We start from the raw sequence: 25571 nt of genomic DNA, 5'->3' as shown, positions 1-25571 counted from the left end.
AAGCATTTAAGGCATAGCCACCCTACAGCAACAATATAGGCAATCAGAGTAGTATTATAATTTGACTATGAAAGAAAGAGCCCCAAGCAAAACATACCATCATTGATCATGCAAATGTCAATTGTTAACTTAAAATCATAATTCAGAACCCATCATTCAAATTGATATGATACAAAGACAGGCTTACTTCTCTAATGGCACACTTATGATCTTCCTCATCTTTGTTCTTCTTTCCACGGGGAAAGCTCCAACTACTTCCTTTCCAGCCTTTGACTAGCAAGCACTGGAGACAAAAAATAATGCAAAATCTTAAAAAAGGATTAAGTATAAGATTTACAACACAGATTCAAAACCGAGGGGGAGTCGCCCCCGCACCGTGAAGATGCTCCGCGGTCATTGGGACCGGGTCGACAAAGATGTCAAAAAGTTTTGCGCGGTCTACAGGGGTGAAGCGAAGCATTACCAAAGCGGAGCCAGTGAAGCCGACATTCTGCGAGCGGCGATGCGCGTCTTTAAAGACGACGTCAAAAAAGATTTCAAACATATCGATGTTTGGCAGCTGGTCAGAAACGAAGATCGGTGGGCTGGCGGTGTCCAGTCCTCGAGCTCGAAACGTACGAAGCACACGGGGGTGGCTACTCGTCTAGTGAGGGCGGCGGATCAGGCAACGCCTCACATGAGGCTGGGGACACGCCCACTGAAGCCGGTGGCTCCTCCGGTTCACGACGTCGGCCGGCGGCGAAGGCGGCTACAGGGAGAGGGAAGGGGAAGGGGAAGAGCCGGGGCGAATCGAGCCAGGCGGGCGCGGGCGCGGGCATGGGCTCGAACACTTCCCTGTGGTCCGTATACATGCTCTCCACGATGGCTGACACTTCCAAGATGACGCCTACCCAATACGAACATCATGTTCTCGGAATGCAGGCGATGGCTTTGCAACTTGGTCTTCAGCTGGGTGCACCGCCACCGGCTTCGGGGGATGATTCGCCGGCGGAGTAGTTTTTTAAGTGTTTTTAATTTCTACTATTTTAAATTACGTGTGTTTTTATTTTTTTTTAGGATTTTAATTATGTATGTTTTTATTTTTTTAGGATTTTAATTATGTATTTTTTTTTTATTTTTAGGATTTTAAATTGTAATGTTATTTTATTTAATGAAGTGTGTTTTTTATTAATTGGATTTGTTGAAAATAAAAATAAAAAATGAAATTGAATGAATCGTTAAGAGATGAGATGGTTAAGAGATGGATTGATGTGGGTGCTATCTCTTAGTTAAGAGATGGAGTGAAAAATACAGTGGGGCCCATGAATTGTGAAGAGATGAGACGATTAAGAGACGGATAAGAGACACCGTTGTGGATGCTCTAATAATCTGAGTTCACCTCTTTATGCAGAGAGGGAAACACTTTAGATATTTAGCACCCATATTTAATATATATGTCCCCGGAGGATTTTATGTCATCATTAAATTACAGGGTTTACATCATAAAAAATTTCAAATGAGATATTACATTACTTAGCAAGAGCAGTTCTCTGAAGAAAAAATATATATATTAAAAGAAAACATATACACTACTATTCCTACTTCAAGGCTCAAGACAATTTTATAGAGCATCTATAAACACATTAGTGAAAAAAACCCATCAATTGAGATATACAGGCTTCCCTTTTTAATTAAACAGGTTGACTAAGCATATAAATCCTAACAAGGTATGCCAAATAGATAAATTCTGACAACAATTTATAGGATGTGAAGTCCTTAAATATGTCATCTATATGAGGTACATATGGTTTGAGAACATCACAATAGTTAAACACTGGAATTGGTTAAGGATAACTGCACACTGTATATTAGACAAAGAGACTTAAAGTTTCTTCATGCTTATTTAGATTTTAGATAAGCACACATATATGGAGTCAAAACTATTAGCACCTACTCCTACATAGAAAAAAAAGAATGCATATAAAAAGCTGATGAGCAAATGACAACCAGGTAGCAACGAGTATGAAAAACTCACTACAACAAAACAAATTTCGACCCTCTTCAACATTTGAACAAATAAGCAAAACCCAGGAATTAGTGAATTAGACACTGAGGTAAGTCTTAAAGGATACATACGGTAGTAAATTCCTTCAAAGTCAATGACTTCAGTGGTGGGTTCTTTTCAACAGAGTTATCTTCATAAAACCAGTGCGCGTACTCCACTAGAAACAAAATCCTCTCAAAAGACTGCTGGTCTTCCTTGGGAACGTTCAGAACAAACCGACTGCAGAACAACCACAAAAGCAGTCAGGAAACTAAAAATCATAATATAAGCTCACTATCGTAGATCAAAAAAAGGACCAATTGATAGGTCTCGGTGATCTCTTTCTAGACACCACCATTTTTATATTTCATCCCAAATTAATTAGTCAAATCCTCATTGTTTAGCATTGTCACCGACACGATGAGGGGAAAAACAGAAGATTCAATGTATGTCACTACCTCTTGAATCATAGTTTCATACTCCTCATCTAAATCAACAGCTACATAATCTCAACAGTAAATAATAGACACCGACAGTTTCCCTACAATATCTCAATGACTTCAATTTTCCACTCAACCAAAATAACAGGAAACAACACAGTTTCACTTAAAAACACCTAAATTCATCAAATAGTCCAACATAACCCTTCAAAATCTCACTCACAAAACTCCTATTAAAAAAAATCACAAAATCCATTCCTCAATCTCTAACCACAACTAGCATCACTTCATCTTCCAATACGCAAATTGCAGTTTTTACTGACTTTAACACAATGTTCAATTCCGCATTCAGCTGTGCAACTTGCTGTTAGCTCTTCTAATACTCAATCTGTTAAGAGATGATTTCTCTTAACAAGATTCCGGCGTCGCGGAGGCGATCGTCGGGGGATAAAAGGTAGACGAGATAGTCGCGGGAGCTTTGCCCGTCGATCAAACCAAGATCAATACCGAATTGAAATAAAGCGTAAAAATAAGATAAAGGTAAGTGTATTTCTTCAATGAATGAGAAGGATACAAATACTCCTATTTATAAGATTAGACTAACTTAATGAGCAAGAAAATAAAGATCCTAAAAGATATATAGGAAAATAAGGGAAAGATATGCTAAATCAATAACTAACTAAATAATAGGATAGAGGGAATATTCATAGAGATATCTCGTATCAACTCCCCCACGGTTAAAATTCACCTTGTCCTCAAGGTGGAAACCACGACACAGTAAAGAGCGCCGCGAACAAAAGCGTTAACGAGTTATCCCCTCCTGGATCAAACACACACCGACTAGTCGAGCATCTCCCCTCTTCATCAATAACATCCTGGTATTTTTCACCAACCTTAAGATTCTCGAGTCCTCCTGCAGCAACATCGGCAATCCATTTAATTTCGGACCTTGCCACAACCTTTACAATAGCCGCTTGATCATCTAAACACGATGGATTAAGCATCCTTTGGTCTTGCTCCCTCAAATCAAGCCCATCGCCACCCAAAAAGCTATCTGGACTTTCGTCAAGTGTTGACGACTGTCTGTGGGTAAGATAATCGACATAGCATCCATTCTCATTAGGATTCCTTTCTAAGGCAGTTGCATATCTCCCGGCAGCAAATGGAAGAATCCTTTGACGCAAGGTGGGAATCAAGAAGCAATATTTAGCGTTGATAACAACAACTTTGCGAGGTGTGCCTCCGGGATCAAACGCATGCTGAGGAGAATGTTCGTTAATGAAGCTCGGTATATACCTGAGACAGTAAGCAACACCAGCTCTCTTTCGCCACTGTTTCTCTGCCAGAGATTCAACGATGGATCCGAACGCTCCAGAAGAACCAAATCCTGCAATTAAAAACTGGACGATTCCACTCTTCCCAAAAATTACTTTCCCGGACAAAATAGCTGGAGCTCCCTGCGAGCCATCCTCTAGTCTGTTCATACTGGTATCACCTAAACTCTGACCTCCATCTTCAGTACTTCTGGCACCTCGAGTCCCAGTGCTTTCAACCATCAATTTTCTTATTTGTTTCGTTCTCTTTGTCTCCTCATTGAATTCTTCAATTCCTAATTGCACTCCAAACGTGATTTTCCAAGTTGTGAAATCAATGATCATCTTCTCTTCATCGTCTAACAAAGCCTCGTCCTCTCCATTAATATCGTGGCTGCACGGTGAGGAGAGCATGGCTGGTGGGGGCGGGACAACAGCTGCAACAGGTAACGAGTTGCTAGATGGATCATGATGGAGATCGGGGCGCAAGAGGCCTCCGGAATCCGTGGTGCAAGGCAGCGGGCAGTCAGCAGGGATCGGTTGATCATATGCCGTGTATACTTGCGGTGCGCTTAGTCCTGGCGGATCCCAACAGGTAGGTAAGCTCGGGGGCTGGTACGGGGACGGTGTGAACTGGTATTCAGGCAACCCCGAGTGATATCCAACGGAAGGATTTTGCGACAGTGCGTCTGACGAGTAGGGAGACTGCCCAAAAGTCGAGGTTGTGTACTGCGTCGGCGGTGCATTTAAACACTCCATGTTGGTATAGGGTCGCTGTCCATAAAGAGGTGGGTCCCAGCAGGTAGGGCGGCGCATGGGTGGCTTTCCGTAGTCGACTGGATGATAGTGTTGCTGTCCATACTGTGCGAAACCCAAGCAATTTCCCGGCGGCTCCCACCAGGAGGTTTGGTGAGAAGGATGCTGATCGTCGGGTGGATATCCCTGTGGTGACTGGTATTTCGGCGGGTCCCAGCACGATGGCTGACAAATAGGGTTGTGCTGTTGTTGCTGAAACTGATGTGACGGAAACCCTCCAAAATTAGGGTTATGATTTGGTTGCCCATGTACGAGAGCTGGACGATTGTACCAATCAACTCTGTTGCAGGTGGTGTGTGGCTGGGTATACTCATTGAGGTGGGTCTGCTGGTCGGTGAGCGAAGTGCGCGGTGGCGCCATAGTCACCGGAATAGTGTAGGTAGAGGCACTGAAAACGGCAGCCACCGTGTGGCCGTGTGCGACGAGGTCTGTGGTTCCAAAATCATGGGAACCATAGGGCTGCTGCAGTTGTGGGTTGGCGTACAGCTGGGGTCGGTCGGGTGGATCAGGTTCGGGTTGCAACGGAGGGAGCGTTGCTGCTACCTGCACTCATGTTCAACCAATCGGGACTCGATTCTGGCCAACCTAGCGAGAATATTCTCCCACGTTGCTACTGTTGAAGTCAATTTCAATTGCAAGCCTTCAAATGCTTGCGATATCTCCGACCATGAAGGAAGATTGACTTCAGCCATGAGATCGAAAATGGAAGCACCAATTGTTAAGAGATGATTTCTCTTAACAAGATTCCGGCGTCGCGGAGGCGATCGTCGGGGGATAAAAGGTAGATGAGGTAGTCGCGGGAGCTTTGCCCGTCGATCAAACCGAGATCAATACCGAATTGAAATAAAGCGTAAAAATAAGATAAAGGTAAGTGTATTTCTTCAATGAATGAGAAGGATACAAATACTCCTATTTATAAGATTAGACTAATTTAATGAGCAAGAAAATAAAGATCCTAAAAGATATATAGGAAAATAAAGGGAAAGATATGCTAAATCAATAACTAACTAAATAATAGGATAGAGGGAATATTCATAGAGATATCTCGTATCACAATCCCTAGCTACACCAACTCTTCCTATCGAGTTTTCCCCAACAAAACTGAATCAGTAGAAATCGAAACTAATTGAAAGAAACGATGAAGTGAATCAATGCGGAAAAACCTGCAGAGATCGTCGAGAAGTTCCTGAGGAGGGAGGATGTTCTTTGTAGGACCACTCGAGGATCGATTGAGCCCGCCTGACATTTTTCTTTCTCTCCTCAAACACTCACCACTGTGTGTATTCTATGAGAGAGGCGTCATACGGATTATACAAGTTGCACAAAACGGTGTCGTTTAACAGTTTCTTGTTTTCTTATCTTTTTTTCTCTATTTTGTTTAGTAATATTCAATTTTATCCTATCGCGTATTTGAGGAAAATATTGTTATTCTAAATGTATCATAAAAGCTTTCATTGCCATTATGGTATTTCAATATCTCCTACCAAATGAAATTATCGAGATACTTTTAAATTTTAATCCAAAATTGAAAGGTAGAGTATGTAAATTTTCATTTAACAACGGTGAGACAAAATCAAATATCTATCCTAATTTTGTTTTACTTTGGGGACTTTTTTCTTCTGGAAAATGATTATAAATAATGATTCGTATTGTTATATTTTTTTTAACATTTTAAAATTGCGGATGATGGACTTTAATAAAAAAAGATCCACCTTCTGATCGTGATGACTTGAGCCCTACAAAACATTTAACCGACTAAATTATGCTTCATTGACGAGTTTAGGATCAGAATCTGGGAGTCGAATTTTACAATTTATTTAATATCGTATAATTGGCAAATGTGTGGCCCATCTAGAGAATTTGGATCGTGACTAACAAAGCATAACCCAATCACATAATTTATCATGTTAGGAGAGATCGGACCGAATTGGTGAATATGGGCCAATGGACTTGTCCTTAATCTTGTCACACGGTGTGACTCACACCTAAAGGTTATGGCCTGGCCCGATCAAGAATTGTGCCAGACCATCAGAAAATACATCGCTATATATGACACTGGGCCCAACTACAGAATCCTGAACTTTTGGATTGGGCTGAGAAGCTTGAGCTAATATTGATATTGGACTCGTGGCAGTTCGATTGGATCGGATTGGATTGGAGTGCCATCACTTTATAGCTCGATGGTGAGTCCATTTATTTATAGTGCATGTGATTCATGTCAACAAAATTCGTTTCATTTTGTCAAATTAAACTAACATAGCATACATTTGCTGCCACTCTAGTCTCTAGATCATCTCTTTGAAGCGTTTCATCAAACACCTTTTGGAGCAATGAGCTCGCTAATTAAATGCCTTTTGAGCTATCAATGATTCATCATGACTCGTGAGTTTCTACTATTTTTTGACAAATTTCCATATATGAATTTCTCTAAAGGCGGGTTCAATACACTTGTTCTCCAACCAAAACCGATTAAATAAGCGCCACATGAAAAAAAAATACAAATGCACTATCTCAGTTCAATCTAAGATTTTGTTTTGGGGGGTTTGCAAAGTTTTCCTCCAACTAATTAGACTTGAAAATCTTTCCAATTCTATAAAGTGATTGCACTGTATTACAAAGTTGTTCAAGGTATTAGCTAAAAATAGCATATACATCACCTCTATTATTGTGAAATTTACATATGGATTGCCATTTATTAGTGCTCAAAGTGGTGGGTCTTAAAAAGGTATCCAACTAAACTGCGATTGTCTATTTAAATCCATATTCACATATCTTCATTAGTTAAATATCTGCAGAAGCTTAACCTTGCCGACGATCATTTGTAAAAAAAAAAAATGATTTATCAATTTCTTCTTTCACAATGCTTTCAAACTTGTTGTGGTTCACTTGTTTCCTAATTTCGTCCTTCATTTTCGCCATCAGGAAATCTTGTTGCTTCAACTCAAGGATGAGTTGATCTTCGATTCTTCTCTTTCGACAAAGCTGATGCGATGGAATGAAACAACTGGCACGGTGTGGAATGTGATGCTTGTGTGACAGATTGAATCCAAAGGGTTAACTTACTTGTAACTTAGGATAAACATAAGGGTTGATTTGATCATTTGGTTTGTTGTTCCAAACATATACTCTTGGAATTTCATTTCATCTGAATTTTCTCTCAAGCTCACTTTATCAAGTTAGAAACTGTTAAACTAAAGTAAGCCTATATATTAGTCTTTCAAGTCTACTCTTGAAGTCTTTGTTGCATAGTTATCTTTGAAATGTCAAACTTGGCTTCTTATCTATACTTGTCACCTTAAATAGCACTGGCCCAAACTCACTTCAATCAACACGCTATAATTAATGTACAACTGCATAGACTTTTAAGTTTTAGTGAAGTAGGTATATATTGTTAGTCTATCTTTAAGTGAAATGGTTACATGTCGCAATTGTTTCAAAGTCTTAGTCGTTGTAGACAAGGGTGGACGCTTAAATTTATTTTTATATGGACTAAACATTCTCAATTTTGAGTTTGGCAATTTGAGTCATAATTTTCTTGGATTTCATTATGAAGATAGGGTCTTATGCACAGCGATAAATATAAAATACCGAATTTTTAAAGCTATTATACATATAACTTTTTAAACTTGGCAGGTCTTAACTCTCTCATTGGATATTTATACAGATCATTCGTCACCTCCTCTGTAACAGCCCGCCCTCCTAGGGTACAATAAATGCGGTGGACTGCTACCCAAATGGATTCCAAAACGAGTAAACAAAAGCTAGGGTTCCATTTAAAGAGTGTTGACCAGAAGACTAGAAAGAAACACCAGGGTATTTAAAGTGATAACTTAACCTAGAATTTTAAAAGAAAAGGGAAGGTATCATAAACACGATCAAAATATCTGAAGAGTACGACATAGTATCCAAGACAAAGTCAAAGAAAAAGACTAAGGCCTCAAACCGAAGGCAAGATGCAAATATTCCAAAGAAAATTCTAAAGTGTATCAAAAACTCAGCGGAAAACGACCAAGAGAAAGAATAGCTATGTATGAAGACACAACTATGCTTGAAGTTCAAAAACATCCATATTAATTAATTAATCTACTCAACACCCACCACCGCTCGTCATCATTCAACTTGCACATAAGGAAAACACATGCAGGGCTGAGTATTTTGAAATACTCAGTGAGCTCGTTGCCAAAACATTTTATAAGTTATGCCACCCTTACCAAGTGAACTCGAGTTTTAAGCAGTTATAAAAGAAATATCACGAGTATCACAAAATAGATTTTCATAGACTGGCCAGTCAAATTAACATCCCATTTTCTCATCAAACCAACAATCATAACATTCCATGGTGCGACGAAAGTGTGGCCACACTTTTCGCCCACGAGACCGGCCGACTAGCAAGGACGGCTCACGATCCCATCGTGTACACAGCCTGGTAGGGCTTGCGGCCCATACTCAGACCCGAATTCGTATAAGCATATCCAACAATCACATTTAAACAAACATAGGCATGGCATAACAGTTAAACCACCCTTATAACACCGAACAATATTTTGATAAAATAAAAGAGAGTTTTTAGAGTAAAGCCCACCTTGACTACTCAGTTATCAAGTAGTTTCGCTTTTCCGTTATCCGGCTTCGCAATCAAGTTTTCACCTTTTAGTCACATAAGCACATATCACAAATTAGGTTTAGCACTACCCTTATTCATGCATGTCTCATTATTTTTCCCTCTTCCCAACGATCTATCTTATCATTACTAATTAATCAAGATCATATTTATCACACAAGATTACTTAGCCAACAACCACACACCATACAAACACTACACACACACACGTCGCATACACACACACACCACACACACATACATACATGTTCGCACATCCCTTTTATCCCACTTTCACTCGATTAAGATGCATGAGGGTTCAAGAAGACCGATTAATCGGTTAGAAGAAGAAAAAGAAGAAGTAGAAAAAGATCAAGCTTAACTCTTAAACAAAAATACCTTTTTTGAGAAAAACAATCAGTAGAAACAAAGTAGAGACTTGGTTCTTCGCAAATCCTCGGATTAAACTTCAATTTCTTCTCAAAGGATGAAGGATTAATGGAGTAAAGTAGAAGAAAATTGACAGAGTGTATCGGATGGAGGGGGGCCGAAAATATGGGGTCTAGGGTTGGGGTTTTGGCTCTTATTTATAGAGTCCAAATAAAATCTTTGGTAAATAAATAGAATATTTGGTAACATCTCATTCTCCACAATTAAATAAATAAATATTGTGAAGTAGGGAAGAAGAATTAACAAAGATAGATCCTAGGGCAAATCCCCATAACTTTTGAAAATAAGGCTTTCCAAATAGCCATGATTTTGTTTTGGTATTTTTCCATATAGAATAAAATATCATGGAGCAAAATAAAAATAAGGAAAATCCTCCATGAGACAAGGTAAGGGGCGATTTCTATGCCTTTTAAATAAGGCATGGATTTTTGGAATATTAACTAAAATAAAGTAAGGCAAGATCTCTTGAAGTATGGAAAGATTTGGTAGAATAATTAAATTCTAGGTATGGAAGGAAATCAAACAAGGAATAAATAAAATAAGCAAAATATTATTTCTTCCCAACATAGTGATTTTCGAAAATCACTATAAAAATGGAGGGCTCGATTTTTCTCTCTCTTTAAAAGGAAATAATTGGCTCTTGGATTTAATTTGGATAAATATCCCAAGGATTAAATCAATTCCGGAAGAAGTGGAATTTCTCTTCAAAGGGGGTCTAGGGTTCGAAATTCATGGGAGTTGGGTGATAAGTATTTATGGAAATTTTCTCTAATATTCTCACTCACCCATAAACAATTAATTTACCACACAATAAATAAATCACATGCCACATCATATAAATCAAATAAGTTTGACTTTTCAAACTTTCAACAAAAAAAACCCTAGGCTCGACTTGGCCATAGCATCACATGCAATAAATGCATTTACGACTCCACGCCATCAAAATTAATTCTAAGGCTCTAAATTAGGGTTCTAAATTCCGGGGTGTTACATCCTCATAGAAGAGACTAAAGTGGATTTAGGATTTAGGATATAGGTGGGGCAAAAATCTACATAAATATATTTTAAGAATTTAAGAAGGGGCATATGAAAGGATATTTCAAAAAAAACTACAAATTAATGATAAAATAGCATATAAATTTTTTTTTGAGATGTGGCATTTGCTCCTTGTGGTAAAACATTACATCCGTCCCTGACCACCGGGATATGATGAAAATGGTGGATATGATGAAAATGGGAAAGAGAAGAAGGAGATGGAGTGGGAATATGTATGTGCTGCAGTTGGATATGTTGTGGGAGTAGGAAGCATTGTGTGGCTGCTTTTATTCTGTCGAAGCATTAGAGAGAAATACTTTGGCAAAATAGAAGAGGTTATTGAAGACATGTGCATTGCCAGACACATGAGAAGAAGGCGCGCAAGAAGAGCAGCAACAGCAAGGAATCGAGTCAGGAGGCACTAGTGATGGAAATGTTATCTGTGTTTAATTGTGTGCATGTTAAAGTTTGTGGGTTTTACAATGTTATGAATTTTGGAATGTACTGATTATTTCTGTTTAATTGTGTGCATGTTTGTATTTTGCAATACTTCATTCAATTATGGTACCCTCCATAATGAGTTGGCACTATAAATTTTGATTATCAGTATACTTATTTGTGCACCAATTACATCAGCAGCTGCAGCGGAAGACTTTATCCAGAAGACTTTATAAATTTTATTTCTCAAGAAGATAAAAAATGCTTTCAAACCTTTGACAATTGTGGGTCCTGGCCCAACAAAAGCATGATCTAGCCCAGTTCAAAATAAGACATACCTAGCCCATTAGACGACCACATAATTTATCAAGTTCAGAGGGATCGGGTAAGGTTCATGGCCCAAATGGAGGGATAGAGGTCAATCCTCTTGTCTAAATATTGTCGAACTTAAATTTATGGCTAGGCCAAAAATCAAGTATAAAGTTGCCCTAATTCTATCTAATTTCGATGTTGTTTTGACTAGGGCAAAACAACATTTCATATACATGGCTAGGCCAAAATAACTATACAATAATTGATCTTATATAACAAATTAATTATTATATAACGAAAAAAATGGAAATAATGTAATTGAGTATGAAATACGTGATCGTCGTATGCCACAAGGAATCTATTAAGATATTTCTCAAAAGCAGGACAAGAAAAGATTCCATATAGAAAAGTATCATATTGTCTTTATATAATAATTTGTCCATCAACTTAACAAAGATCCAAAATGACTGACCCAGAATACATCAAATCAATTGCTAAGTCTTTCCATCTCTAAATATTAATTGCACTGAAGTAATTCACGATATTTGCTAAATAAGTAGTATATAAGTTCAGTGCAATATTTTATAGTACGATTTTCACTACAATAAAGAAGTTTTAATTTGAACTACTTCTTATTCATAAAATATAGTAAGAATTTTCTATACTTTTAGGGTAACAATATACTCCCTTGAAGTCCCTTCGTTCCCTCATAGTTGAGTCATTTTTCCATTTCGGGAAGTTCCCTCATAGTTGAGTCATTTCCATATATAGTAACTTTTTTCCATTCTTACTTTACTCTCTCTTAATTTATTCTCTCTACTTTATTCACTTTTTACTTTATTCTCTTTACCTTTTTCTCGTTCTTACTCCCTCCATTTCTTCATAGTTGAGTCATTTTTCTATTTCGGGAAGTTTCTTCATAGTTGTCATTTCCATATATGGTAACTTTTTTCTCTTTCTTACTTTACTTTCTCTTACTTTATTCTCTCTACTTTATTCACTTTATAATTTATTTCCTCTACCTTTTCCTCTCTCTTACTTTTTTATCTATTTATTTAACAAACCCAACATTCATTCATAAAACTTCGTGCCGAAAAGTTCTGCCTCAACTATGAAGAAACGGAGGGAGTACTTTTTTATCTATTTATTTAACATACTCAACATTCCTTTCTTAAATTACGTGCCGAAAAGTTTCGTCTCAACTATGTGGGAACGGATGGAGTAGTACATATTGGTGATTATAGAAAATTTTGTTTTCATTTATATGTGTTTGTGAAAATTATAATACAGAAAGATAATTTTGTCTCAATAACAACTATTCTATTATGACCAATTCAAAGTTCTAATGCCATATTCAAGACGTAAGATTGCTTGGCTGAATTGTAAATGTTTTTTTTTTTTTTTTTTTTTTTTTTTTTTTTTTTTTTTTTTTAATAATTAGTAATTATTTTTCTGTTCAAAGCTAGTTAGTGAAGCTTTGATATTAAAGCCACATATCACTTCTATCATTTTCTTCAAATCAATATCAGTTAGGCCTACTTGTGAAATATATAAACTATAGATTATTTGTTTATTTATATAGAATATCATTCATCTTTAGAATAGAACTGATTAAGCTACAAAAAGAACATATTATTTCTTTCAAATAGTAGTCTTAAAAGATGTCTATTTAAACCCTCACGCACATACCTTCATTTTCGCAGAAAAGAATTACTTATCATTTATCAATATCCTCTTTCACAATGCTTTCAAACTTCTTGTTACTGTTGTTCATTTGTATACTAATTTCATCCTTCATTTTCACTACTCATTCTTACAATAACAAATGTCTTCGTCATCAGGAAATCTTGTTGCTTCAACTCAAGCATGAGTTGATCTTCGATTCCTCTCTTTCAACAAAACTGGCGCGATGGAATGAAAGTGGCGAGTGCTGCAAGTGGCACGGTGTGGAATGTGATGCTTCTGGCCACGTCGTTAGTCTGCAGATCGATGGAGAGGCCATTTATGGTGGAATTTGGGAGTCGTCGAGTCTCTTCAAAATTAAATATCTGCAGAAGCTTAACCTCGCCTTCAATTATCTAGACTTGAACTACCCTCACGTTCTCATTCCCATTCCAAAAAGTATTGGCAATCTGACTTATTTGACACATTTGAATTTGTCACATGCTGGTTTTGGTGGGCAGATTCCTTCTGAAATTTTATCCTTGACGAGACTGGCTACTCTTGATATCTCCACCGGTGCTCAAGGTCCTGAGAAGCGAAATATGGAGATACCACCGACGTTGCCTAGTCTCAAGATCCCCACCGTTGCTCTAAGTCTTGAGAAGCCAAATTTGGAGATGCTTTTCCAAAATCATACAGAGCTTAGAGAGCTCTATCTTGATTGGGTCATTATCACTTCCATTCATGAAAGGAAGAACTGGAGCCGCATTAAATCATCATATTTACCCAACCTCACCTCTTTGAGCTTGGTTGGTTGTGGTCTTCATGACCCTTTTCCTAAATCCTTTTGGCAACTTCATTCCCTTTCTATTCTTCAACTAGATCAGAATGATCTTTCAGCAGTATCACTCCTTGACTTGTTCACCAATTTTCCGAGTCTGACCACCTTGACTCTTTCTAGCTGCGGTTTGAAGGGTTCAATTCCATCCACCTTTGCTAACCTAACCAAGCTGACTCATGTCGATTTGTCATATAACTTATTTAAGAGCTCTATCCCATCAACCATTGCTAACCTAACAAAGCTGATTTATGTTGATTTGTCATATAACTTTTTGAAGGGTCATATCCCATCAACCTTTGCTAACCTAACAAAGCTGATTCATGTCGATTTGTCAACCAACTTATTGACATGCTCACTTTCTCCTGCGATATTTGAAGGCCTTTGCAATCTTGTTCATCTTCATTTGGGGTTTAATTTTTTCTCGGGCTATGTTCCCCGCTCTCTGTTTGGTCTCCCTTCATTGGTGGGACTTCAACTTGGATCCAACCAATTTAATGGTACTTTTCAACTTGACAACTTGAGAAGCCTTCCCAATCTCACATTCCTTGATCTATCTACCTTCTTAGTAGATATTGGCAATGTCAATTCAAGTTCATATGGAGGTCTCCGATTAAAAGTGTTACTCCTATCTTCTTGTAACTTCTCTCATTTTCCTGATTTCATCAAAGATTTGGATCTACAAGTGTTGGGTCTCACATCCAATAGTCTTTCGGGGGAGATACCTAGTTGGATTTGGAGAACAAATCTTTTGTTTTTGGATCTCTCCTTCAATCATTTGACAAATTTTCAAAAGCCTTACCATATTCCTCCTTCTCTTGGCACCCTATACTTGGACTCTAACCAGTTTAGGGGCGAGTTGAATCTGCACATTCCACTTGAATCTAGACTCACGTCATTGATTCTTGATAATAATAGTTTAAGTGGATCAATTCCAACCTCCCTCTGCAATGCTAGACACCTTAGTTATCTTGACGTGTTTAGAAATAAATTGAGTGGTTCCATACCCCCTTGCCTATTTGAAAACATTAGGTTTCTCGATCTGCGTTAAAACAACATCAGCGGCCCCATTCCAGATAGTTTTCCTTTGCATTGTGGTCTACAATTTTTTGATCTTAACAACAATTCTTTGGAAGGGAAGATCCCAAAGTCCATTGAACATTGCAAGGGGTTGATGTACATGAATGTTGGCAACAACATGATCAACGACACGTTCCCATGCATGCTATCGTCGACCTTGAATGTTCTTGTTTTGCACTCCAATAGATTCCATGGGGATTTAAGATGTCACAGCATTTGGCCAGGTCTCAGAATTCTGGATATATCTTCAAATCATTTTAGTGAAAGTCTGGAATCAATCTACTTCTCCAGTTGGACGGCTATGGTAGTACCAAGTGCTGAAAGATTGCCACAGGGCAGCAGCAGCAATGAATCGAGTTAGGAGGCATTAGTGTTGGTAATGTTATCTATGTTTTATGTAAGAAGTGAAATAAAAAGGGGTTTAGCTTAGCTTATGTGGCTCCCAATGTGTTTAATTGTGTGCATGTTTTAATCTTAAAATTTGTGGGTTGTGAATGACACTTCCAATCATTCATATGTATTGCATATTTCTTATTGTCTTTCTGCTATTAGGCTATGGACAAGTAAGAAAGCTTAGTGACACAAAGGTAGACATTATCCATTTTAAATGAATATTTGGGATGAAAAGTTTAAATGATGGTTTGTATATTTAACCTTTTTTATGCCATTTTTTGAGAAGACGGACTTTATTTTTCATATAGATAAATAATGCTTTCTTATTTACACCTTTGACAAATGTGGGTAAGGCCCAACTCCTGAATTTGGAATTGGACTAACAGCCCAATCCAAAATAAGGCAAACCCAGCCCATTTGACCACCATATAATTTATCGTGGAAAAAAACAAGAGAGAGATGCACATGTACTACACTTCATTCTGATATTCTAAAACAATTGAAAAATGAATAAATGTAAAATACAAGCAATACATATATAAACATTGTAAGGTTAATAAATTATAAGCACAAGATAATACTCCCTCCGTCCCTTAAATATTGTCACAGTTTGACCGGACACGGATTTTAAAAAGAAAAATGAAAAGTGAGTTGAAAAAGTTGATAGGATGTTGATTCAACTTTTAAAGTATTAGTTTATAATAAAATGTGAGTGAGAATAAATTAGTGAAATGTGAGTCCATTACCAAAAATGGTAAAAAGTGAAATGTGATAAATTTTGTGGAGACGGACGGAAATCGAAAAATGTGATAAAATTTCAGGGACAGTGGGAGTACAATATATTATTATCACATAAAATGGCAAATTTTCAAATTGTAATTTTTGAATATTAATAACAAAAAACTTGTAAAGCATAAATAAAAATTATTTAATCTCTATTCACAAAAATAAAAAATTGACAAATAGTATAAAAAATGAAAACAAAAACTGACAAGTAGTTTAATTAAACAGTTTAAAATATGTTTAATCTTTAAAGTAAGACTATAGTCTTTCAAGTGTTGAAGTCTTTGATGAATAGTTATCTTTGAAATGTCAAACTTGGCTTCTATCTGTACTTGTATCACCATATATAGCAGTGGCCCATACTCTCTTCAATCAACACGCTACAATTAATGTACAACCGCATAGACTTTGAATTTGTTAGTCTATCATTAAGTGAAATGGTTACATGTCGCAATTGTTTCAAAGTCTTAGTCCTTGTAGATAAGGGTGGACGCTTATATTTATTTTGATATGTACTATATATTCTCAATTTTGATTTGGCATTTTGACTCATAATTTTCTTGGATTTCATTATGAAGTTAGGGTCTTATGCACAACGATGTAAAACACCGAATTTTCAAAGCTATTATACAAATAACTTTTTCTACTAATATTGGTAGTAGCTCTATGACAAATTCTCTACCAGGATAATATACCAAAAGTAAGAAGTAGAGATTAGAGGGAGAAAATATAAGTGGAGATGGGGAGCTGTGAATTTGGTTGTGAGTATGGCATGCACAACTTGTTGAGTGTGAACTCATTGATATTACTCTCTCTGGTCATTAAATATTCATACTTCCTCCGTTTCCTCATATTTGAAATGAAATTTTTCGGCATGGAGTTTAAAAAAAGGATGTTGAGTATGTAAATAAATAGATAAAAAAGTAAGAGTTGGAAAAAAGTAGAGAAAATAAAGTAAGAGAAAGTAAAGTAAGAAAGAGAAAAAGATTACTATATATGGAAATGACTCAACTATGAAGGAACTTTTCGAAATGGAAAAATGACTCAACTATAAAGTAAAGGAGGGAGTATTTCATTATTTAGACGGTTCTCAATGAATGTCTCATTTCACTTTTACTACTTTTAGTAAATGGATCTCACATTCCACAACTCAACCATTCACATTTTATTACTCCCCCCGTCCCATAAAAATAGGTCCTTTAGGGTTGACACGAGTTTTGACGCGTAACTGGTAAAGTAAGAGAGAAGAAGATAAAGTAGTTGAAACGCATAACTGGACGTAAAAGGAAATATGACCTATTTCTATGGGATGAAGGGATTATAAAACTAGTATATAAAAGTAAGACTCATACTCCACTAACTTTTTCTATCAATTTTTTTTTACAAAATCAAATAATTTCTTAAAACCCACATAGATCAAATATGAGACATTTAATAGGGACCGAAGAAAGTAATAGCCACTATAGTTGAAACGAGAAACCCATGAGTAGAAGAAGGGGTAATAAAGACATTATAGTATCTTTTCATTTTCATTTTCATTTTGATTTTGATATTAATTATAAACTATAAAGTATAAAGTTAGGTATAAAGGTGGACCTCAAGTCAACTCCGTGTCATTTAGCAAAATATGGATTGTCTTTATTGCGTATGTACCACATTTATAAGTCTTCCTAGAGGTGGTCCTAAAAACATATCCAAGTAAACTGCAATTTCCTATTTAAACCCACATTCATATATCATCATTTGTACACAAAACAATTATCAATATATTCTTTCACAATGCTTTCAAACTTCTTGTTGTTCATTTGTTTCCTAATTTCATCCTTCATTTTCACTGCCTATTCTTATAACAACAAATGCCTTCGTCATCAGGAAACCGTATTGCTTCAACTCAAGCAAGAGTTGATCTTTGATTCCGATTATTCAACAAAACTTGTGCGATGGAATGAAAGTGATGCGTGCTGCAAGTGGCCCGGTGTGGAATGTGATGCTTCTGGCTACGTCGTTAGTTTGCAGCTCGATGGTGAGGGTATTTCCGGTGGAATTGATGACTCTCCAAGTCTATTCGGATTTAAATATCTGCATAAGCTTAACCTTGCCTACAATTACTTCAATGATGCCATTCCAAGAGGTATTGGCAATCTGACTTGTTTGACACATTTGAATTTGTCATATGCTGGTTTTGCTGGGCAGGTTCCTTCTCAAATTTCATTGTTAACCAAATTGGCTAGTCTCGATATATCCACCGACGACTTTCATAATACTCTTAGCCTCGAGCACCCAAATTTGGAGATGCTTGTCCAAAATCTAACCGAGCTTAGAGAGCTCCGTCTTGATGGGATCAATATGACTTCCTTGTATAAAAGGGAAAGTCAGGGCCATATTATATCATCACGTTTACCCAACCTCACCACTTTGAGCTTGGTTGAATGTAGTCTTCATGCTCCTTTGCCTAAATCCTTTTGGCAACTTCATTCCCTTTCTATTCTTCGACTAGATCGGAACAATCTTTCAGCAGTAGCAGTTGATGACTTGTTCACCAATTTTCCAAGTCTGACCACCTTGACTCTTAGTGAGTGCAGTTTGAAGGGTTCAATACCATCCAACTTTGCTAACCTAACCAAGCTGATTCATGTGAATTTGGCATATAACTTATTGACAGGCTCACTTCCTTCTACACTGTTTGCTAAACAAACAAATCTGATTCATGTTGATTTGTCACGTAACTCCTTGACAGGCTCACTTCCTTCCACATTTGCTAACCTAACAAGCTGATTCATGTTGATTTGTCACGTAACTCCTTCGTAGGCTCTCTTCCTTCTACATTCTTTGAAGGCCTTTCCAATCTCGTTCATCTAACTTTAAGTAAAATTCATTCTTTGGGAACATCCCCCGCTCTCTTTTTGCTCTCCCGTCATTGTTGGAACTTGATCTTAGTTACAACCAATTTAATTGCACTTTTCAACTGGGAAACATTCGAAGCCTTCCCAATCTCACATTGCTTGATTTATCCGGAAATAGGTTGTCAGTAGATGCTGGCAACGTCAACTCGAGTTCGTATGGAGGTCTCAAGTTAAAATGGTTGTACCTAAATTCATGTAACCTGTCCAGTTTTCCTGATTTCATCAAACATTCGGATCTAGAAACATTAAATCTCGCAAACAATCAGATTGTGGGGGAAATACCTAGTTGGATTTGGGGAACAAAACTTTGGCTTTTGGACCTTTCCTTTAATCTTCTAACAAATCTGCAAAAGCCTTATTATATCCCTTCTTCTCTCGTCATCCTACACTTGCAGTCTAACCAGCTTAGGGACGAGCTGCATCTGCCCATTCCACTTGAATCTCAACTCTCTGACTTGTATGTTGCTAATAACAGTTTAAGTGGATCAATTCCAGCCTCCATCTGTAATGTCACACAACTGTTTAATCTTGACTTGTCTATAAATAAATTCAGTGGAACAATTCCAACCTGCCTCTGCAATGCCACACAACTCAATTCTCTTGACTTGTCTGGAAATAAATTCAGTGGCAGTATACCCGCTTGCCTACTTAATAACATTAGGCGGATCGATCTGAGTCGTAACAACATCAGTGGCAGCATACCCCCTTTCCAGCTTAAAAATCCTTGGTTTCTTGACCTGAGTCAAAACAAAATCAACGGTAGCATTCCCGATATTTTTCCTAAGGATTGTCGGCTATTATATTTGGATCTTAACAATAATACATTAGAAGGAAAGATCCCAAAGTCGCTCGAGAGTTGCAAATCACTGGTCCATGTGAATGTTGGGAACAACATGATGAACGACACATTCCCGTGCATGCTCTCATCGGATTTGTTTGTTCTTATTTTGCACTCCAATAGTTTCCATGGGGATTTAAGATGTCACACCACTTGGCCATTACTCCAAATTCTAGATGTATCTTCCAATCATTTTAGTGGAACTCTGGAATCAATCAATTTCTCTAGTTGGACGTCAATGATAATACCCAATAATGGAAAATTGAGAGAGAGCAGTTATCACTCCACCGACGTGACATTAATGGTGAAAGGGCAAATGGTGGAGCTTTCCAGGATTTGGGCAGATTTTAGTACTATTGATTTGTCTTCCAATAGTTTCTATGGGAAGTTACCAAATGTGATTGGTGATCTAACCTCACTTCATTATCTTAACTTCTCACACAATGCCCTCAATGGAAGCATCCCAAAATCATTTGGTGGACTGCAGAATCTCGAATCACTCGACCTCTCGGTGAACCAACTAGCAGGGCCGATCCCGGAGGAGCTTGGAGGGCTCACATTCCTTTCAAAATTGAATCTCTCCTTCAATAAGTTTGTTGGAGTGATCCCAAAAGGGCGGCAAATTCAAACATTCCCTGCTGACTCATTTGAAGGAAATTCGGGGCTATGTGGTTTCCCTCTCGACATAAACTGCAGTAATACTAATGTGCCACCATCGGGATATAATGAAAATAGGGAAGAGAAGAAAGAGATAGAGTGGGAATATGTCTCCGCTGCTGTTGGATATGTTGTGGGAGTAGGAAGCATCGTGTGGCTACTTTTATTATGCCGAAGCTTCAGAGAGAAATATTTCGGCAAAATAGAAGAGGTTGTTGAAGGCATGTTCATTGCCAGGGACATGAGAAGAAGACGTGCGAGAAGAACGGCAGCAGCAAGTAATCGAGTTAGGATGCAGTAATGTTGGAAATGATAACTGTGTTTTATATGAGAGAGTGAAATAAATAGGGATTTAGCTTAGCTTTGTGGTTCCCTATATGTTAGTATGTTAGTATGAGTTGGCACTGCAAATTTTGCTAAGGATTTTGATGCATATTAGTATTTCCTAAGTAGCACTTTCATCATGAAGAAAGAAAATAGTATTGAACCCAATAAATACTACTGTTATATAGTAACTATTTCTCCAAAGAAAATGCAAAAAATATGCTTTCAACAAAAGCTTGTAAAATTTGTGCAACTATGAGTCAATATAAACATCACTAATGAGAAACTGGGAGAAGTGTAGTAGTTATTAGAAGAGCCGCCTTTTCATCTAATGTTGGATGAAGATGAATAAGGCTAAATTTCAGCAACGCAAATATACATTTTGTGGGCCAGAATAAGTAGAATAAATTATGATTTCTGTAAAAAAAAAAAAGCCTACCCAGCCCATTAGCCCACCACATAATTTATCAAGTTAAGTGGGATCAGGTCAGGTTAATGGGCCGAATGGGAAAATTTGGGTCAATCCAGTTGTACTTAAATTTATGTCTCGGCCCGGCCCAAGAAGTAGCCCAGTCTTTGTTGAAGTTCTCAGCAAACAATACTAGTTATTAACTTTTCTTTTTTATGGGGATGACTCACGATGAAATTTGAAACTCACACTAAGCAATACACATATAAACATAGTAATAATAAATTATAAACACAAGATAATTAGATAATACAACATGTTATTATCACATAAACTGGAAAATTTTCAAGTAGTAAATATTTGAATATTAGTAACAAAAGCCTGTTAAGCATAAATAAAATTTATGTAATCTCTATTCATAAAATTGAAAAACTGCTATATATTAGTCTTTCAAGTCAAGTCTTGAAGCCTTTGTTGCATAGTTATCTTTGAAATGTCAAACTTGGCTTCTTATCTATACTTGTCACCATAAATAGCATTGGCCCAATCTCTCTCCAATAAACACTCTAAATTAATTAATGTACAACATTCTAAATGTGCTGCCATTTAAGCAGAACGGTCAGACAAAGTGTAGTTTATGGAGTATTGATTTAAAATAAGTTGATCTCCCTAGCAAGGGAAAAATAGTTCGCGAAGAAAAATAAACAGTTATCATATAAGGTAAGTAAAACCCAACATTGTAAAAGAAGGAAACAATGGAAAAAGGCCTTCATATATCAAGAGAGGCCTTTTCTGGCTTATGTATGTAGTACGAAGGAATTTTTATAGTTGATCATTATTTACACCATATTTCAGATTCAAAGTTTGAAGGAGAGTCTCTTTTATATTATTCTTTTTTTTTTCTTCACTTTATTATCATTTGTTCAAAATACATGTGAAAAAGCAAACTTTTCATATTTAATTAGATAGAAGGAGTATGAATTTGATCTTATTTCACAATTGAACTATATGAGAAACAATGCTCCAAAATGTAATTAAATTAGTATGAAATGAATAAAATATCTCAAATTATGGAAAACCACATGACATCCTTTAAGACATTGCAAATTTTTCTCCAATTAAGACTACTAATGTTTCAAGATCCATTATTCCAAAATGACTGACCTAGGGAAGACCTCAAATCAATTGCTAAGTCTTTCCAATTTCATAAAGCAATGTAGGGATAGGCAGCTAGTGCGGAAGCGTGATAAATTTAACTAAAGATTTTGAGAAAGTAACAATAAAATTGTTGTAATGTATATAACCGTGTTTGTGGAAATTACAATTATGAAACATAGTTGTGTCATGATCATGAAGTTTTAAAAGTTTTAATCGTGTTTGTGGAAATTCCTGGATTAGGACATATGAACCTCAAGTCAACTCAATATTGCAAGTTGTAACCCACTTCTGTCATTGTGGAATTTACATTTGGTTGTCTTTATTTATTAGTGTTGCAAGTTCTGATCTTAGAAAGATATCCAAGTGAACTGCGTTGTCTATTTAAACCCATATTCACTTATCTTCATTTGTATACACACAAAACAAAAAGAATTATCAATATCCTCTTTCACAATGCTTTCAAACTTCTTTTTTCTCATTTTTATACTAACTTCGTCCTGCACTTTCACTGCTCATTCATATAACAACAAATGCCTTCGTCATCAGGAAATCTTGTTGCTTCAACTCAAGCATGAGCTGATCTTCAATTCTTCTCTTTCAACAAAGCTGGTGCGATGGAATGGAAGTGTTGAGTGTTGCTTGTGGCATGGTGTGGAATGTGATGCTTCTGGCTACGTCGTGAGTTTGCAGCTCAATGATGAGGCCATTTCTGGTGGGATTGGGGATTCGTCGAGTCACTTCAGATTTAAATATCTGCAGAAGCTTAACCTTGCCTACAATGACTTCAACTACACTCATCCCATTCCAAGAGGTATTGGCAATCTGACTTGTTTGACACATTTGAATTTGTCAAATGCTGACTTTTATTGGTTGGTTCCTTCTGAAATTTCATCCTTGACGAGATTGGTTAACCTTGATATGTCCAGCGACTTTCACAGCGATCATAGCCTTGATCTCCCAAATTTGGAGATGCTTCTCCAAAATCTAACAGAGCTTTGAGAGCTCTATCTTGATGGTGCCGATATAACTTCCTTGCAAGAAAGGAAAAACTGGGGCCATATTATATCATCTCATTTACCCAACCTCACCTCTTTGATCTTGGTTAGTTGTGGTCTTTATCCCCCTTTCTCTAAATCCTCTTGGAAACTTCATTCCCTTTCTATTCTTCGACTAGATCAGAACTATCTTCCAGGGGTAACACTTGATGACTTAATCACTAATTTTCCAAGCTTGGCCACCTTGACTCTTTCTAGCTGCAGCTTAAACGGTTGAGCTAAGAAATATATATTGTCTTTATTTTTTTATGCAGTATATCATTTATCTATAGAATTTAACTGGTTGAGCTAAGAAATAATTAAGATGTTTAAACCCTTCCCTATTTAAACCCACATGCACATATCTTCATTTCTACACAAATAAAAGAATTATCAATATCCTCTTTCACAATGCTTTCAAACTTGTTGTTCTTCATTTGTATGCTAACTTCGTCTTTCATTTTCACTGCTCATTCTTATAATATCAAATGCTATCGTCATCAGGAAATCCTATTGCTTCAGCTCAAGCATGAGTTGATCTTCAACTCTTCTCTTTCGGCAAAACTGGTGCGATGGAATGAAAGTGGCGAGTGCTGCAAGTTGCACGGTGTGGAATGTGATGCGTCTGGCTACGTCGTTAGTTTGCAACTCGATGGTGAGGCCATTTCTGGTGGAATTGGGGATTCGCCGAGTCTCTTCAAATTTAAATATTTGCAGAAGCTTAACCTCTCCTACAATGACATCCACTTGACTCTTCCCATTCCAAAAGGTATCGGCAATCTGACCTATTTCACACACTTGAATTTGTCAGATGCTGGTTTTAGTAGACAGGTACTGTAACGCCCCGGAAATTTAAAACCCTAATCTTAGAGCCCTAGAATTTATTGTTGATGACGTGAAGTCGAGAATGCTTTAAGTGCGGGAGATGAGTCTATGTTGAAAGTTTGAAAAGTCAAACTTATTGATTTGATGACGTGGCATGTGTTTTATTTATTGATTATGTGGCAAATTAATTGTTTAAGGGTGAGTGAGGATGTTAGAGAAAATTTCCATAAATACTTGTCACCCTAATTCTTGAAATTTTCGAACCCTAGCCCCTTGTGAGGAGGATTTCTATTTTTCCGGATTTAATTTAATCCTTGGGATATTTATTTAAATTAAGTTCTAAGAGCCAATTATTTCCTTATTTAGAACACAAAAATCGAGCTCCTTATTTCTTAGTGATTTTCGAAAATCACTATAGTTGGAAGGAAGGAATTTATTTTATTTTATTTGATCCCTTACTTGATTTCCTTCCATACCTAGAATATATTTATTCTACCAAATCTTTCCATACTTCAAGAGATCTTACCTTACCTTATTCTAATTAATATTCAAAAATCCATGCCTTATTTAAATAGGCATAAAAATCGCCTACTACTTTATTCCATGGAGGATTTTCCTTATTTTTATTTTGCTCCATAATATCTTATTCTATATGGAAAAATACCAAAACAAAATCTGCTTTATGGAAAGCCTTATTTTCAAAAAATAGGGGTATTGCCATCTCCTATTTTTGTTAATTTTCCTTCCCTACTTCACCCTATTATTTTATTCTATTTATTTACAAGGCAAAAGATCTCACCAAATATTCTATTCTTATTACCTAAAGATCTCATTGGACTCTATAAATAAGAACCAATCTCCAACCCTAGCCCCCATATTTTCGAAAAAACCCTCCCCTTGTGCTCTCTCAATTTTCTTCCACTTTACTCCATAAATCCTTCATCTTTGAGAAGAAATCGAAGTTTAATCCGTGGATATTGAAGAACCAAGTCTCCACTTTATTCCTACCGATTGATTTTCTCTAAAAAGGTATTTTCGTTTGAGAATTTTGTAGTTCTTCTTCTACCTCTTCTTTTCTTTTTCTTCCAACCGGTTTAATCGGTGTTCTTGAACCTTCATGCATATTAATTGAGAGAAAAGGGATAAGAAGGGATATGGGAACATGTGTGTGTGTGTGTGTGTGTGTGCCGAGTGTGTGTGTGCCGTGTGTGTGTGTTATGCGTGTAGTGTGTGTGTGTTG

General features: G+C 36.9%; 3 protein-coding genes and 1 pseudogene across 3 annotated transcripts; 3 read left to right on the top strand and 1 right to left on the bottom strand.

Annotated features, from left to right (window-relative positions):
• Nucleotides 1-1965: 1965 nt before the first annotated feature.
• Nucleotides 1966-5854, bottom strand: LOC125201647 (mRNA-decapping enzyme subunit 2-like). Its single transcript, XM_048099847.1, has 2 exons — nucleotides 5756-5854; nucleotides 1966-2263 (listed from the first exon to the last, which is right to left on the bottom strand). Exons 1-2 carry the CDS (start codon nucleotides 5836-5838, stop codon nucleotides 2101-2103), a joined length of 246 nt encoding a protein of 81 aa, XP_047955804.1. The 5' UTR covers nucleotides 5839-5854; the 3' UTR covers nucleotides 1966-2100.
• A 7315-nt stretch (nucleotides 5855-13169) lies between these two features.
• LOC125189746 (receptor-like protein 30) lies at nucleotides 13170-15368 on the top strand. The gene is made up of 2 exons (XM_048086988.1): nucleotides 13170-14532; nucleotides 15064-15368. Exons 1-2 carry the CDS (start codon nucleotides 13170-13172, stop codon nucleotides 15366-15368), a joined length of 1668 nt encoding a protein of 555 aa, XP_047942945.1.
• A 2594-nt stretch (nucleotides 15369-17962) lies between these two features.
• Nucleotides 17963-21030, top strand: LOC125189739 (annotated as a pseudogene).
• A 1976-nt stretch (nucleotides 21031-23006) lies between these two features.
• LOC125189733 (receptor-like protein 30) lies at nucleotides 23007-24346 on the top strand. The gene is made up of 2 exons (XM_048086976.1): nucleotides 23007-23283; nucleotides 24011-24346. Exons 1-2 carry the CDS (start codon nucleotides 23167-23169, stop codon nucleotides 24344-24346), a joined length of 453 nt encoding a protein of 150 aa, XP_047942933.1. The 5' UTR covers nucleotides 23007-23166.
• Nucleotides 24347-25571: the final 1225 nt, after the last annotated feature.

This window comes from Salvia hispanica, chromosome 1, assembly GCF_023119035.1.
Source record: "Salvia hispanica cultivar TCC Black 2014 chromosome 1, UniMelb_Shisp_WGS_1.0, whole genome shotgun sequence".
Classification (NCBI taxonomy): Eukaryota; Viridiplantae; Streptophyta; class Magnoliopsida; order Lamiales; family Lamiaceae; genus Salvia; species Salvia hispanica.
Note: the sequence above shows the minus strand (reverse complement) of the source record. Positions and strands in the feature narration are given on the sequence as shown.

Bases quoted from the DNA above. Each gene is read 5' to 3' on its own strand.
- LOC125189733 (XM_048086976.1), top strand. From the start codon at position 23,167: ATGATGAGGCCATTTCTGGTGGGATTGGGGATTCGTCGAGTCACTTCA. The intron at 23,284-24,010 runs GTATTGGCAATC...TATCGTCATCAG, and splicing joins CACTCATCCCATTCCAAGAG to GAAATCCTATTGCTTCAGCT.
- LOC125189746 (XM_048086988.1), top strand. From the start codon at position 13,170: ATGCTTTCAAACTTCTTGTTACTGTTGTTCATTTGTATACTAATTTCA. The intron at 14,533-15,063 runs GTCTCCGATTAA...ATTCTTTGGAAG, and splicing joins CAATTCAAGTTCATATGGAG to GGAAGATCCCAAAGTCCATT.
- LOC125201647 (XM_048099847.1), bottom strand. From the start codon at position 5,838: ATGTCAGGCGGGCTCAATCGATCCTCGAGTGGTCCTACAAAGAACATC. The intron at 2,264-5,755 runs GTTTTTCCGCAT...GTTGTTCTGCAG, and splicing joins CTTCTCGACGATCTCTGCAG to TCGGTTTGTTCTGAACGTTC.